Here is a 15,775-nt window from a genome sequence, read left to right as displayed (position 1 = left end):
TAAGGTTTTGCCAGATTACTATAGTCATTAACGGACTTTCATGTGTCATTTTCTGTGCTATTTTGACACTTTTATCTTGCGTGAGAAGTAATGACCATTTGGGTTAATATAATGAATTTGCTGTAACAGCAATTATTACAAATAATGTAAAAGAAACAGCTGCATAAAATGAACAGACACCATTTTAACTCAGAAACTAAATAGACACACACATGAATTTAGGGTTTATTATTGTAACCATAACAATAAGGTGGATCTCTCTTTATTTTGACCATCAATTCAATCATAATTGTTCTTTTTATCACAGGCAATAGTTATAATAGTGCACTTTTTATATTTAAATTATGATACAGACATTTCTTTTTTTAAACACCTTATTCTACTGACCCTTATGGATGGAGAATAGTTTACAATCTTAGCCAGAGTTGGGTCAATGAAAGATGAAAGTGAAGGTGATGTGGTGATGAGAAAGATGAAACTGATGACGGTGAGCAATCATAAAGTGTGTACGGACAGTGAGGCAAACAACTTTGAAACAGTTTCTCTTGTGCTGATGATGGCTACACGACAGGTGAAGGCAGACAGACAGGTCAAAGGGACAAGGCATAAAAGCAAAGAGATGAAGAAGCTAATTAGCAAGCATTCAATGTGTGTGAGAGAAATGATGTGCCTGTTAGGGATTGGCTGTGTTAATCCATTTAATATTCCTGGGTCAGCCACACATCTCGACAGAACACCTGACGAAGGCTCCGCACATGAACCAGCTCAAAATGTATCTGCTACAAAGTCTTCAGCTCACTCTCACTCAGCCATCCATCCACCCATCTCCCACACACATTTCCCGGTAGCAGAGATAAGCGTGATAAAAGAGATGTGAGATATAAACAAAGATCATTGGAGAAGTAAGATGAGAGCAACTTGTCAGTACTGCTATCAAAGTCGTTCTTTTGAGTGGAAAGAAGCGCTCAAAGAAATAGTAATGAGAAATGATATACAACGGGTTTCTTGAATTAGCTCTTGATATATATTTTTGTTGGCATAAAATCTAGCTTGTAAACTAGAAATCGTACATGACACGAACAACCACATGACCAAATAACTTAATAAATAAATACATAAATAAATATAAATTAATAAATAAATAGATGGATAGATAAGTGAACAAATATGTAAACCAAAAAAAAAAAAAAAAAAAGTTATCAAACAAACTGAACTGTAGCACTGTGTATCTCTCTGAAAACATTCTGCTCTTTTGTTGCATATTGTGCTGTATGGAAGACTGGTGATGAACATCGGCTAGTCTGATAGAGTACTGGAGTAATACTACATGACTGTCTCGAGTTGCTACTTCTGCTTGCAGAATGCGGCGACTCTTCAGTGATGAGCGTGGGTGCAGTGATGGACTACTTGGCTTGTTGGTGAACACTGACGTGAGGCGCATATGGGGGGGAGGGGGGTTAGGTGACTCTTAGCTTGCTTCCCATTTTGAAGTCCTGTTCAACAAGGAATTGACATCGCAAGAGTTGTGAGTCCGGCATCATGAAAATGTCCACTGATGAATTTCCTTGGTGGGTTTTTTTTTTTTTCTTTTTCTTTTTTTTTTTCTTTTTTTCAGAGTCAGTGCGTGAATACTATGGCAATAGAAGACAAGCTTGACAAGAAAGGTGGCTTCTGTCTGATCCACAGGCCAGGAATGCTCTTCTCATTCAATGTGGGCACAAACAGCTGTGATGAGGTTCATGGAACTATTCACGCATAGTGTTTTTTTTTTTTTTCTCCATATAGTAATGTTCATATTTCTGTTCAAATCAAAAATACTTTTCTTCAGAGCAACAGGGGTCCAATGCAAAAATCGTAGATGCATTAGTTCATATTGTCTCTGAGTCAAAAGAAAATACAAAAGAATCAAAACATTTAACTTGAAACGAATGCCCGCCAAGAAGCAACTGGTCGGCTTCTCCTTACCAACACTTGACGTGTTCTCTGTCTTCACTGCTATCACTGTGCTACTGACATCCTCAAAAGAAATATGTAAACCTAAATAAAAACTAAATAAAAAAATATTTTTTTTTCACATTCACTTACTTAGCTTACTTTGTTGGTTTTCTTTACCTCAGGAGAAGACACTGCTGGAATTCTCATTTCCAGGATGTAGTTTCTCCTGAGAAAATCAGGACCTTTTATTCAGCTCATCACCACTCACTGAAGTGGTAGCAGGGTGCTAACTCTTAGGGTTCATCTGCTGAGATACATCTATATTTCTTTCAGTATGGATTGGTAATTGCATGTTGCTTGATAGTGATATGAGCGCACTGGTTAATTTTAAGAGTAATCTTGAGAACCATCACAAGAGTGTTATTTCTTTTTGGTGTCAGATACTGTATTACAATGATATGGTAGACTAGCCTATCTGATCATGTCAGCATCCTTTAGCAGGCTGATTTGCTAACTGGCATGCACATTAGCACTTCAAAATTCCTAGTTTGATTTGTGAAGCTGTATCTATGATGGATACCAAACGGCTCATTAACATATAATTTTTTTTCATTGAAGGGTGATTCCTTAAACACTTCGTTCTCATTTAAGGGAATCCTGGTGATCCAGAAAGGATCAAGACAATGTTGAGAAAAAAAAAGCATGACGGGGAAAAGGCTCAATTCTTGCTATGGTCAAGCACCTTCAATAACTTAGTCAAGGAAGAATAGGAATAGCTCATGGCTTGCAGGGATACTTGGAGATGAAGTTATACTACTGTCTTCTTTCCGGTGTAGTTCAGGCATCCTGCTGCGTGCTCTCACTTTCTATCCTATGGTTGAGATTGGGTTCCATTGGAGGACAGCAGTCGGGTTCTCTCTTTTGCCGAGCCTCTGCGCTGCAGAACTCCCCCGCTGCCTCCTATGCCTCCGCCATCTGCTCGGTCGCCCCACTCACACCTGTCGCCCCCACCCTCGGAGCGCCTCGAGTTTTGGCGGGTGGGGGTCCCGTGGGGCCGGCCGTTCTTCTCATCTGGGAAGGGATCAGGAGAAGAGGACAAGAAAGTCACTCTTACGTACATGTGCTAGAGTGTCTCTGGTCAGGGCCGGAAGTAAACAGGCACTTGAGAAAAAAATTACCTTTAAAGCTTATACAATGCATGTTCACAGATGTTCAGTTAATAATAAGAATGATAAACTTTATTTATATACGGCCTTTCATACACAAAAAACTGCTCAAAGTGCTTCAGAAAGAAAGAGGTGACAGCTGACAGTCAGAGGTGGCAACTACTGTCTCCACTGTAGATGATGGGACCTATGATCTTTCATGAGTATTCTCAACATGTCCGTAGCCTCTATAAAAGGATATTTAAGCAGACAACAATGGCAATTAATGCTGATTCCACAAATTAAAAACTGAACAAAAAAGTAAATAACAATAGCATATAATCAGAAAGCTCAACAGCCAAGGGTTAGTAGATAGAGCTGTTTTGGACAGACAATGCTGAAAGCAGCAGCATCTTCTGCTATAAATCCTGAAAGTTTTCCAGCACAAGGAAAGAAGTATATGTCATGTTCTTTATTACATAGAATAAAATATATTTCAGTGTTACAAACTTCAAAGAGTGATTAATACACAAAAGAAGATGGGTTAGTGGTGAAGACAAATGTCCTCAATAATCAGTTATGCTAGTAACTGTGCAACATGTTAGTATCTGTGCAAAGATAACATTTACATCAATAAGAGACAGTTCCCAAGGGAATTTGAAAGGGGATGATCAGTAATGTCACATTTTGATTTTCTGTGTGCAATGATTAAAGGCCGCTAGGCCATGTGTATTGTGAGAAATGTGACAACTGCCAGGTACAACTGATACATGTTAGAGAAGTTTGAGACACCTTTATTTTTTTTTAGATGAATCATGTCTGGATTATTACCGGTGTCAAGGTCAAGTGAAGTGGAGTTTAGGAAATAAGCTCCGCATTAGGAGGGGTTATGAGAGGTATATAACTTTATGTTTTATGATTTTGCATTAAGTTCTTCATCCCGGGATCAAGGCCTCGGTTTGCTTTGTATTGCTCTTTATGCAGAGTAAACCTATTCACATTGAACTCTACCAGCTTCCAGTGTATTTCTTTGAGTCTTTCTCTTATAAGTTTTGAGTTTAATGCTAAATTGTGGGTGACCTGAAGATTTATTGGCCCATTTGAAAATTTTCCCAATAATAAGGCTGCCCCTGGAAGAACCTAAATGGATAAAATCAAAGGGGAAAAAGGTTAATTTCTTACTCTGGTTTGTGTTTGTTCGTGTGTAAGCAGTCTCACCAGATAGGGCTTGCACCATGGGTTGATCATGGGAGCTGAGAAGCTGGGCTTGAATCGTTTCCACCACTCGTCTGAACCTGCGACTTGGACCTAGAGATGGATAAATGCACATGGACACACAAACATAACCAGAGCTGGATATCATGCAAAAAATATTTGACACCCGTGCTAATATGATTGATTGATATGGTTTCATTAACAAAACCAAAACTTGACTATTTTAAGGCCTTATTTTACTGATATTAAAGATAGTTTTTGACAGAAACCTTTCAAGATTTCTCAAATACATCAATGCTTGAAAGAATTGGTAAAAGTAACAACATTTTGATTTAATCCAGGAAATATCTGATCCAAAAAATAAGTAAACAAGACTAAGAATCTGAGTCACATCCAAGCTTTTAGTAGCAACTTTCATGCCTCAAATAGGCCTAATTTTAATTTTTAGGTATTTCTTTAAATTTCAGTAAGTACAACCAAAACCCAATCCAAAATGTTAATATTTATGAGGACGTACAGTAAAAAAAACCCAAAAGTAGTTCCATTCCCAACTTGCCTGATATGAGGGTGAATGTCACGCTGTAGATTCCCGTCTCCCTCCTTCCCTCCCTCTCGGTCCTCTCCCTGTCCCGCTCCCTCTCGCCCTCGGAGAAGGCAATGTCCACCTGGAACTTGACGGGCTTCTGGAAGACGGAAGGGCCGCCGGAGGACTTGTACTCGGCCCGGAAGCTGGTCTGGGAGAGGACGCTGTGACTGAGTGACGGGATCTGTGTGGTGGGGAGACAGAGAAGAAGCAGAGAGACCGACAGACTTACGAGGCGGGAGAGGTATGGGGACCAACGTGAGTATAGGGAGACAAAGGGTGAGGGTGAGGAGAAGAGAGAAAGAGTGAGCCATTGGTGAAAGCAAAGTGAGCCATCAACATGCCAAGAGTGAGCAAGACTGAAATAAAGAGAAAACTGAAATAGTGACAGAAATGAAGTGCGTACAGTATGAGAGTGAACGTGAATTCCCTACAGCTTTGCCAGTGAGGGCCATGCTTTCTGCAAACGAGCTGGTGAGCTTCGATACTTTGAGCTTTGAGAGGCGTGAAAGACAGACGGCATCAGATACTCACAGACAGGAAGGCGTGGACAATGTCAGCTTTGACAGAACTCAGAGGTTTGTCTCTGATCACCACAAAGATCTGCTCCTCTTTCTCCAGGCCGATGAAGTTCCCAAACCACGACTTCTTAGCCAGCCTGGTAGACAGACAGAAAATGCAATAAGCAAACTAATTGAAAAAGCACACAAGATGACAACCACTTGTCAGCGGTAATTTATCTTAAGAGGTTTTGTCTGTGCATGAATGATGACTTACTCAGGGCTGGATTCTGGTGTTAGACTAGACATGTCTTCTGATGTGGGAACTAAAAGAGACAAATCACTATTATTTAATTCGGTGTACAATATTAGATCTTTAATTGGAAGCCAGAGGACACATATAATTGAGATATAATACATTTTTCAACATTAGAGAGGTATGGAACGCTGTGCATTTAAAGGGGACAAATACTTTTTGTGATTTTCTGTTATGTATATACTGTTATGATGTTGGATATCTATGCTAAACATGGTCAAAGTTTCAAAATTTGAGGTTAACATATGTAGAAATTCTCCATGCAAGTCAAAACCCCAGGCTTCAACCTGCCCTGAATGCTTCATTTGAGACATTTTTTTTCCTACCACAGTTGCCCATCAACAGCTGTCCGTTCTGTAGTCTTTGTTGCTATGGATTTTCCATGTGTTGTTTGTGTTGTCTACTCGCATATTTTGGTACTGAGATCCTACTACTATGGTTTATTTCATGGTTTGCTCCGGAGCCAGGGGAAATGGAGGGGCAGCTTCCAAGAGCTGGCAAACCAAAACAAAGTGGGCTCATCAAGGGGGCTTAAAGAGACAGGAGCTAAAACGGCCTGTTTCAGACAGAGGCTGAACTGAGGTGCTACGTAAAGGGTCAGTATGACTTATATAAGGAGTTTTTTGAACTGTAAATTATGATTTTCCAGTAGAGCCCCAGAATAAAAATATAGACCTGTAAATGTGCATGATATGTCCCCTTTAAACAGAAAATGAGTGATTGCCAGTGTAAACTCTCAAAACTCCCATACAATAACAAGTGAAACGTACAGCACTGCTCACCTTGCAGTTTACGGCGATGGAATCGGGGTGAGCCCAGCAGATTATTCTTGAAAGAATTGAGGCGAGTCCTCCAGTGGGCAGAGCTGCTGGCCGCCATGCCGCTTCCCCCACCTGGGCTGGAGGGCGGTGTCAGCGACAATGAGCCCACCCCTCCCCCTCCCTCCGCCCGCGAGGAGGACGAGGACGAGGAAGAAGAGGGCGGGGTGGAGGAAGGGTGGTGAGGGTGGTGGACAGGGGTGCCCAAGGGTGTGGGCAACGGAGAGCCCTGGGGAGTGACCTGCGGCACAGAGTGGGCAGAGTTTGGGTAGAAGCTCTTAGTCACTGACTTAAGGACAGAGGACGAAGGGAAGAAGAAACGGGGTATAGGTGAAAGGAGCGGAGAAGGGGAGGGTGAGCGGGAGGATGGGTTGTGCAGAGGCAGGGATTTGATGGGCTGCAGATGGGGTCGGTCGGCAGGTCCCTTGGTGGGCAGGGTCTGGGTCTTTGGATGGGGGGGAGCTTTGGGCTTGTCATGAGCCCGTGCTGAGCGAGGAGTAGTGGTGCTTCCCTGTTTGGGCTCCTTTGTGAGGGGCGTAGCGGTGGCAGAGGTGACGTCTGATTGGCTGAAAGTGAAGACGGGGCTTTGATAGGACTGGGGAGTGGGTTTGTGGGGTGAGGGGGGGGTAGGAGAGATGGAAAACAAGAAAGAGAGGGGATGGAACATGGAGAAAGAAGGATGGAAATGAATAACATGCTTCATGACAAAAGAGTGCATTTTGTGAGTAGTGAAAGTGTCAAATGCAATTCTACCGCTGACTATAAAAGCTTTAATTTTGGATCTTTTTTTTTACTAGTGCCATTCATATCTTATGGTGATAGCTGTGGTAATGACAGGGTTAAGTATGCAGTGACAGAGGACAGTGGCAGTGAAGGCATTACTGTAATTTCTGGCAGTAAATGTTTCCTTACATTACTAATTACTGGTGGTTTTCATACAGGTTTGAACATGATCAAACCAGGAGAGCAAACTATCCTGTAAACCCAAAATAAACCATGCGATTTCAAGGTTCTATATTCACTTTTAAAACTATTGTGAAAACAACTAGTTCATGCATGATGTAGAAGAGAAGTGACGTGAAGACAATAGAGAAACTATGAAAATGCCACACAAACCTGGTAGGTGAGATTTATTCTGAGGAACTGGTGTTGTGATCATGTGTAAAAATGACTAGAAGAGCTTGGTAAATGGATGTTTCATGGGGTTGTGAAGTGCAGTTAGAATTTTTAAGCAGTTTAATGTAGGGGTGGGTGGTATAATATATTCAGTAAAGCATACATCATTACAATTTTAAATTAAACATGTCCATACCACTGAATCTTATGCATTTTATAGTTTAAAAAAAACAACAATTTTCCAATATGTTATGTTATATTTGTATACGTTGTATTGGGAATATTATCACACAACATATGGAGAGATGGTTTATACCTTAAAATCCCAAGCCACAACTGGTGTACAATGCTGTTTTCACCCAGCAGTCAAAATCTACATGGTCCAAATTTGATCACAGCCAATGTAAACACTGCTGCATGAGCCGCAATGGGAATGCAAACCATGTGAACTCTGACTGTTGGGAAACTGTGCAGCACATGAATTGGCGATTGAGGCTTTAATTGTAGAAGTAGGTTACAAGAGGGAGATAAGTAATACAAATTCATAATGTTAGAAATTCAACATTTCATAATGCACGCTTGTATCATGTTCATAGATAGTGCACATTCTAGCAACAGTTTCTGTGTGTACAGATTGTTGAAAGCTGGCCGACAGGCCCTTACCCTGGGACTGCTGAGAGGGCTGGAGGAAAGACCAGTGGACGCTCCACTGACTGAGCGAGACCTGACAAGAACACCAGAGATTTAAAGATCATCGAAACAGACATTATATTGAGTATAACCAGCAAGAAACGCTCTGTATATTTCATATGCAACTTTTAGAGTGTGTGCGTACTGTTATGTGTAAGTATAATGTACTGTACCTCTGGCTGTGTGCAGCTGTGTCCAGGGCCCTGCGAGGTGGGGTGGGAGACCCCTGTTCAGTAACACTCAGCACCTCCAGGCTCTTCCTCTCAGGGCGGCAGCGTCCATGGCGCGTCAGCATCGGAGAGTCCACGCGCTTTCGAGGAGGGTCTGCTGATGAACATTACGGAAATGTTAACACAGGATTTACATCAATTTCAGCAGTTTGGCTATACAGTATGTAGATGTTAAAGCATGTTGAGCAACATTACATGATACCTTGTGGAAATGCCATAACCAAATAAGACCACTCTCAAAAAGATTGTTTTTCTTTTTTTTAATCCCATGACAGTAGTTTTGTTAGTTTAAGTGTTTCCCCGGTAATAAACCCTATTGCTTCCTGTTTGATGGAGACGTTGCTCCCTGTTGTCACTTTGTCACTATGCATTTATTTTCTCCTTTGCAGCTCTGAAAAGTATGATCATGTTGAAAATGATTTTTCCACAGGCCTTTTGCTCACTGCACCATCTGTCACTGTGATAAACTTAGCTCCATTTGCACTGGCAGAGTAGCTGCCCTCTCCCAATTTTGTCCCATAGAGAAATCCAGCAGATGCCCTGTGAAGTCTAGTTAGTAAAAGAAAATGTAGTGGTGACTAAAATCTTACACATAATTCCATAAAAATGCCATCATTAATATTATTTTTAGACAAAATTAAAGAGGCTTCTTGCCAAAAAAAAAATCCAAACATCTGTCATCTTAAAAAAATGATGGAAATCACAGTAACTGTATGTCAGCTGATGACTGTCAGTTAAAAATATTTCATCCATATCTCTTGAAATATCTTTTTAAAAAAATAAACAAAAAGAAATCTCACATTCATGGTCAGATATTGCTGTGTAGTAGTAGCAGAAGTGGCTGTGTAAGGCAACAGACTCACAGGCTGCAGTACAATTCCTACTCAGAAACTGAAGCTGAGAAATCAACTCTGTCCCTTGAGTGGATCCCTCCTGCCCCCTAATGACTGACCTACGTCATTGCGCGGAGGCAAGTCCTCATCCTCATAGCTGGGGTAGCGCTCTTTCCTGTCCAGCAGTAGGTAATAGATCATCTTCTCCTGGTTTTCTCTGAGGAAAACAAAATGAAAAGAATCAAGTTAAAATTCAGAAAGAAGCAGAAGTGGATGTAGAAAGGGGCAACATTTTACTCGAGTAGATAATGCTGCTAAAAAGCCTGCGTAGAGGATAAGCAGGTTGTGGCAAGTGACCTCACCATACAGCCGCGAGAGTGGCTTTTAACAGTGCAGCCCGTCCATTTATGGATACACACACATGGATTTCATATGTCGGATGATCTTTACAGAACAGCTCACCCGATTTAACTGATGACATGTTTATCCAATACTCTCCACTGAAGCATATATTTAATGAAACAGACACAGCAGAATTGTCACCTTTGCACCTGAACTCCCTCTTACTCCTCATCGTACTAGTCATACTCCTGTATATTCAGAGATCCTCCAAAGGCAGCATTCCTAAACTGAATACGTCATAAGAAGTCATTCAAAACTCAGCCTTTTATAAGCACGAAACAGTGTAAATTTGAAACCCTCTTTCTGGTGAAAAACTTGATTTTTTTTCTTTACTTTTAAAGTTGACAAGGAGTCCCTGGCTGCACCGTCACTTTGATCCTTGTGAGGCAAGATCTTATTATTAGGCAAGGTGTGAAAGCCCGTCGCCACAGGCCTCGTCCTTTGTCAAATCTAGTCCTTGAATTTGGTCACAGCTTCAGTCTATTCGCAATCTGGTGTCTTTTAACACAACTTGACACAACCTGAGAACAGGAAACCATATCCCTTCTTCGCTTTCCACCAGCACTCAAAATGTCTGTCCACAATACACGGAGGCCTGAGTAACCAGAATAATAACTCCTGTCCTGTCAACACACAAATTAAAGTAGTGGTCTACAAAAAAATGAACATTTCAAGTAAGGGAGTAGTGTATTTATTACATGGCTATTCCATTGTATTATGTTGTACAAACATTTCTATTTTTCTGATCAATCAGTGTACAATCAGGTGCTCAGAAACACTTCATTTAGACTTGAAAAAAAATTTGCTTACTCTTCACATTGCAAATCACGTGTGAGCTTGACTCGGTCTCTGAAACAGCCCAGCGAGTGCATGCTGTCCAACACATCTGGGTCCAGCTCAGTCAGGGACAAGATTCGCCTCACACACACTCTCCTGGGAGGAGGCTGCTCGGGACACGGCTCATTACGACCACCCCTGGGAGCCACGCGCACACACACACACACACACAGAAACACACACTTGAGTGACATGAATATGAATATGTGTGATTAAATATGACGTAACATCACTTGAAATCAGTATTCCATTCAACAGTCGAGTACGTAAGAATGAATATATACTCACAGATACCAGGCGTGTTTCTGGATGGTCTCTAGCTGTAAGGGGTGACAGGGCAGATGGGGCCATTAGTTTCTACTGTCTGCTAACAGCCAGATGGTCAGAGAGCTGCACTGTGTAAACAGTTCACACCAGATCCCTTGTTTACGTGCACAAAATGACACCTCATCAGTTATGAAATTGTATATTAAAATCAACATTTTTTAGTTTGCTATGTTGATTGATTTTGACAATATAACAGAAAATTATGCATCACTAAGTGTGCTGGAAATATGTTATCAAACCAGTTTAGCCAATTGTAAATTTCGGTACTTGTGGTGAACATTGTCTCAAATATGTAGAATATTTGGGATTTTACTTGGATACAAGAAACAAATTGTAAAACTGTAGGTGTCATCATGAGTACAGTCTACATATGAGACTTCCAGGTGTTTTGGGGCCATCCATTCAAACCCCCTGTGTATGAGCACAGTCCCGTACCGTGAGCCTCTTTTCAGGGTTGACCTCAATCATGCCCTTGAGCAGGGACTGGCAGTCCGGCGGGATGAAGTGTGGCATGTGGAACACCCCGCTCTTCACTTTCTCCAGGAGCTGGCGTAAATTGTCATGGTCAAACGGCAGGGCACCCTGGGGAAGAATGAGAAAGGAAGAGGGGAAAAGAGAGACAAAGGGAAAAACAGATGTAGTAAAATAAGATAGACAAAAGGGGAGAATACATAAGAACAGTAAACTAAGGGTGTATTCACAATGGGATCAATCTCAACTCTTGAGAACTTAAGGTCTTACCACCAGCAGAGCAAAAAGAATGACCCCACAGCTCCACACATCTGCTCTCCGTCCATCATATTTCTCTCCCTGCCAAAGACAGAATCCCCATGAATCCATTCACCACTGACTATTTAAAAATGCAAATGAGCCACATTACTTGATTTAATTCACTGAGATTATTTCAGATGATTTAAGGCTTATCCAAGACAATACAATTTAATTCTGAAGAGATCTCCGGCAAAAGAAACATTTTATTCCATTTTAATTGCACTTAGTCCATCTCAGTCAAAAACACAGTGAAACCATCTTTTCATTGATACCGTAGAACCGGATTATCTCCTCAGACTGTGAGTGCTCTCCAGAATCTGCTACTAAAACAGCACAAGTCACACACTCCATTCTCCATTAAGGCTTTTTAGGGTATTTTTTTAATGATTTAGAAGCAATAGGTGATATATTTTTGTTTGGCTCATATAACCTTGAAATATGTATGCCCCTCTGGACGAATAGTTGACTAAAATCCTTTGCTTATTTTCATTACAGCAACATTTGAGGAAGATTGTTGTACAGGAGCTGAACTCTTACCCGAATGACTTCAGGGCAAGCGTAATGTGGTGATCTGAAATGAAAGAGAATTATGTTACAGGCAACATTACTATGCTTATTAGTCTGGAAGAATGGGCAGTAGTGCTAGTACTACTGTAAAGACTCTGTGTGTGTGTATGTATGTATGTATGTAGGCACATTACATAATATTATGTAAGATGCATAGACTTGCATTGCAAGTTGCTCAGAATCAAAATATTACTATTTTTTATGCACGTTATTTCTGAACACACACACACATACACACACACAGTTGGTACTCACCCACAGCTGGTCTCTAACAGACTGTCTCCCACCTGTAGGGAGGCCATGCCAAAGTCAGCAATACGGATGTTGTTTTTCTCATCCAGGAGCAGGTTCTCAGGCTTCAGGTCTCTGTGACTGCATGCGTACAACAGAAACTTTATTAGTGCTCATATTGTGAGTGCATGAGTTTAAACAAATGGCCTTTTATTAATAGTAAATATCACTCCTGTGCAGTTTATGGCTTGATATAAGAGAATTTTGTGAACATCTCACTATTACTAATATTATTAAAGATGTATTATTTATCATATCATTATAAGATACATTTTAATGCTACTGCTTAAGCTAGCACGAACCTGTGACTTATTTACTATGACACATCATATTGGCATTGATTCTTTATTGTTTAAAGAGAAAACTATGAATAAACAACACTAGAGCCAAAGGGGTTTTATTTTCAGACCAAAGGCCTCAAAACAAATTAAGTTAAGTTAGCAGAGGAGCCCAAATCATCACCCTACACATGACCCGAACCCCAATCAATTAAAGTGCCACTGCTTTATGCAAAAAAACTAACCAGATGGAGTGACTGTGGCAGAAATCCAAAGCAGAGATGATCTGCCTGAAGAACTTCCTGGCCTCTTTCGGAGTTAGCCGGCCCTTCTTTACCAGGTAGTCAAACAGCTCTCCTCCTGACACATGCTCCAACACCAGGTATCTGCCGACATACAGGCACAACAGTGTGATTTTAAATCTTAAGTCTTGAGAGAGGTTACAGGAGGACAAAAAGAATAAAGTTAGAAGGAAACAATTTATGAAAAATCTTAACTCAGACACTTTTAAACTGATAGATAATCAAATTGTGATGTTCAGTTGATTCTAGGACCATGGTATTGAGATGAAATCTTGTAATTCATCTTTTTCATGTATTCACTTTCAGCCAGCCAGCCAACCTGCCTGTCTACTCCAATAGCTGCTTTATAAAACATTGTTTTTCCTTACGATAGATCAAAAACAGAATAATTGTAGGAGTGGAGGGAAAAAGTGAGAATGAGAGCGACGACAGCGGATTATTATAGTTCTTAGAATAATATTTGTCAATCCTACACCAAAGTTTAGTACTGAACAAGAAAAAAACCCCATGCAGACTGTATTGAACCCTGTTAGGCAACTCCTTTGAACGCAGAGTGAACTCACAGATATTTGTTATTCTCGTAAACATCATGCAGCTTCAACACATGCGGATGCTCAATCAGTTTCAGAATGGCAATCTCCCTCTCAACCTGGTCAGAGAGAGAGATATAAAAAGGAGACAGACAGAGAGAAAGAGAGAGATGCTAAGATGTAATCAAATGGCAGAAACACACAAGGCAGTCGGTGTCACTTTGAAGCAACAGAGCTGTGGTTAATTGATTAACTAATACAGAAGTTAAACATAGACAACATGGAGCAGTGTTGTGTGCAGCGTAATACATATCGCTAGATACAAAATTAGCATCGTTATCGTCACTGTGAGCAACAACCTCATCCACGTCATACTGTACCTTCATCAAGACTGACTCAGACAGCTTCTCTCTGTTGACTATTTTGATCGCTACCTTCTGACCCGTAATACAATGGACCCCGAGCTTGACCAGTCCTGGAAGACAGACAGAGATGTAGAGACAGACATGAAATATAGAAAGAGGCATCATGAACTGTATTTAATTCTACTTAAAGTTGCAGCACTCTCCATTCCAAGTTTTGCCATCATTTTATAGTAAAAAAAAAAAAAAAAAAAAAGGAGTTTGATGTACTCACCTGTCTGTCCCTTTCCCAGTGTTTTTTCCAGTCGATATGGCCCAACATATTGAGCGGACTGACTTAAAGACAGTTCCTTACTCATACTGCTCTTACTGGATGCTAATGCACTACTACTACTACTACTGCACTGTGATTATTGCAATTACTGTGATATTATACAGCTTATACAGAAGTTGTTGTGTGGATACAAGACAGTGGTAAACTCAGAAGGACTACCTTTTTATTTCAGTGATAACACTGCTACTCTGTAGTTACTGGGTGAACATGTTTTTTTTTGTTTTTTTTAAAGTCCAACTGGAGTTGACTTACAACATCTGGATGATAAATAACATTCCTCAATTAAACCTGGTTAATAAACAAAGCTAAATGCGTTTTTTTTGTTATGAAGCACGGTAAACATGTATAATATTTAACAAAACAGCTTGTTAGTGGTAGATAAAAGCAGAGAATGATGACAAGGAAATTACTAGGCTATTTTATGCGTTAAATACCGACCACTACCCTAAAGGTAAACATAACAATGTAGGCAAACTAATGGGTTTCACCTCTGTACATTAGCTTATTTGTATAACTTACACCTTGTCTCATATATGACGTTATCTAACGGTTAGTAAGAAAATTAACGCATTGTAACGTTAACGTTATATAGCCTTAAAACGAGCAGGGCTTTTACACGTCCGCTGCGAAGATTTATATCATTTGCTAGTTGAGTCCACCAACAAAACGTCAAATACGTCAAGTGGACGCTAGCACCGGTAAATTAAATCAATTTAAATGTCTCAGTCAGGCCTGTTTTACAGGTGCAACAACATGCTATTTTAGCCTCGCCGCCGCTCTCCCACACAGCAGCGAGCGAGGCTAGCTTTAGCTTCAACGCCTTGACCAACGGCCGTCTCGCTTGCGCCGCCTGTCAAAAAAACCGACACCTCCTGAAGTTTTTGGGCATCGAGAAACGGTAGGATTTGTCACACGGCCGCCACACTCCCGCAATATTTCGAGGTGAAACGCGTATTCCTCGCAAAACAACCATCTTTAACGTAGCGTAGTCCTCCCCCTCCCTGTCTATCCCCCCCCGTCTCTCCCTCTCTACATCCCTGCAAGTAGCGGATCACAGCATCTTCTCCTCTCTCCTTTGGCGTGTCCTCCTCCCTCACCGGCGGATACACAGGTGAAAAAAAACACAGATATCCGCAGATAAACCCGCACTAATATCGACTGCCCTATTCCCCTCCTCACTCCCGATTATAGTTCACGCAGGGTAAAGGCCCCCTGTATTATACTCCCTTCGGTTTTCTTGCCGTAAATCGATATTTTCTCTCTCCTCTTCCTTCCTTCGTCTCACTCGCATCAGCATCCGGGTCCCACTCCCTCTCCATCCTCTCCCCTCTCCCCTCTCCTCCTCCTCCTCCTCCTGATCATCTTCCTCAAAATACGCTTATCTCTGCATTCA

At 41.0% G+C, this 15,775-nt stretch overlaps 2 protein-coding genes across 8 annotated transcripts in view; one reads left to right on the top strand and one right to left on the bottom strand.

The window, feature by feature from the left end:
- Nucleotides 1-213: 213 nt before the first annotated feature.
- On the bottom strand, nucleotides 214-15,187 carry brsk1a (BR serine/threonine kinase 1a). 7 transcript variants are annotated; one of them, XM_042396575.1, is made up of 19 exons: nucleotides 14,323-15,187; nucleotides 14,067-14,161; nucleotides 13,720-13,805; nucleotides 13,100-13,240; nucleotides 12,541-12,657; nucleotides 12,256-12,289; nucleotides 11,689-11,757; nucleotides 11,383-11,529; nucleotides 10,909-10,940; nucleotides 10,594-10,758; nucleotides 9,501-9,598; nucleotides 8,492-8,645; nucleotides 8,292-8,352; nucleotides 6,477-7,107; nucleotides 5,656-5,704; nucleotides 5,413-5,536; nucleotides 4,852-5,062; nucleotides 4,263-4,388; nucleotides 214-3,006 (listed from the first exon to the last, which is right to left on the bottom strand). In XM_042396575.1, exons 1-19 carry the CDS (start codon nucleotides 14,405-14,407, stop codon nucleotides 2,807-2,809), a joined length of 2,625 nt encoding a protein of 874 aa, XP_042252509.1. In that variant the 5' UTR covers nucleotides 14,408-15,187; the 3' UTR covers nucleotides 214-2,806. The 7 variants fall into 7 exon arrangements, with proteins under 7 accessions (XP_042252509.1, XP_042252511.1, XP_042252512.1 ...); XM_042396577.1 differs by having other exon boundaries at nucleotides 214-3,018; nucleotides 4,299-4,388; XM_042396578.1 differs by having other exon boundaries at nucleotides 4,299-4,388.
- Nucleotides 15,101-15,775, top strand: part of prr12a (proline rich 12a) — a 24,699-nt gene continuing 24,024 nt past the window's right edge. The window contains exon 1 of the mRNA XM_042396574.1: nucleotides 15,101-15,280. The gene's annotated coding sequence lies outside the window, so the exon portion shown is untranslated. The remainder of the gene's footprint in view (nucleotides 15,281-15,775) is intronic.

Source organism: Thunnus maccoyii, chromosome 20, assembly GCF_910596095.1.
Source record: "Thunnus maccoyii chromosome 20, fThuMac1.1, whole genome shotgun sequence".
Taxonomy (NCBI): Eukaryota; Metazoa; Chordata; class Actinopteri; order Scombriformes; family Scombridae; genus Thunnus; species Thunnus maccoyii.
The sequence above is the reverse complement of the archived record's forward strand: the minus strand, read 5'-3'. Positions and strand labels throughout refer to the sequence as shown.

Excerpts from the sequence above, each read along its gene's own strand:
- brsk1a (XM_042396575.1), bottom strand. The coding sequence starts at position 14,407 with ATGAGTAAGGAACTGTCTTTAAGTCAGTCCGCTCAATATGTTGGGCCA. Across the intron at positions 10,759-10,908 it reads CAGAAACACGCCTGGTATCT|GGGTGGTCGTAATGAGCCGT; the intron begins GTGAGTATATAT and ends CGTGGCTCCCAG. Across the intron at positions 5,537-5,655 it reads ACACCAGAATCCAGCCCTGA|GCTGGCTAAGAAGTCGTGGT; the intron begins GTAAGTCATCAT and ends TCTGTCTACCAG.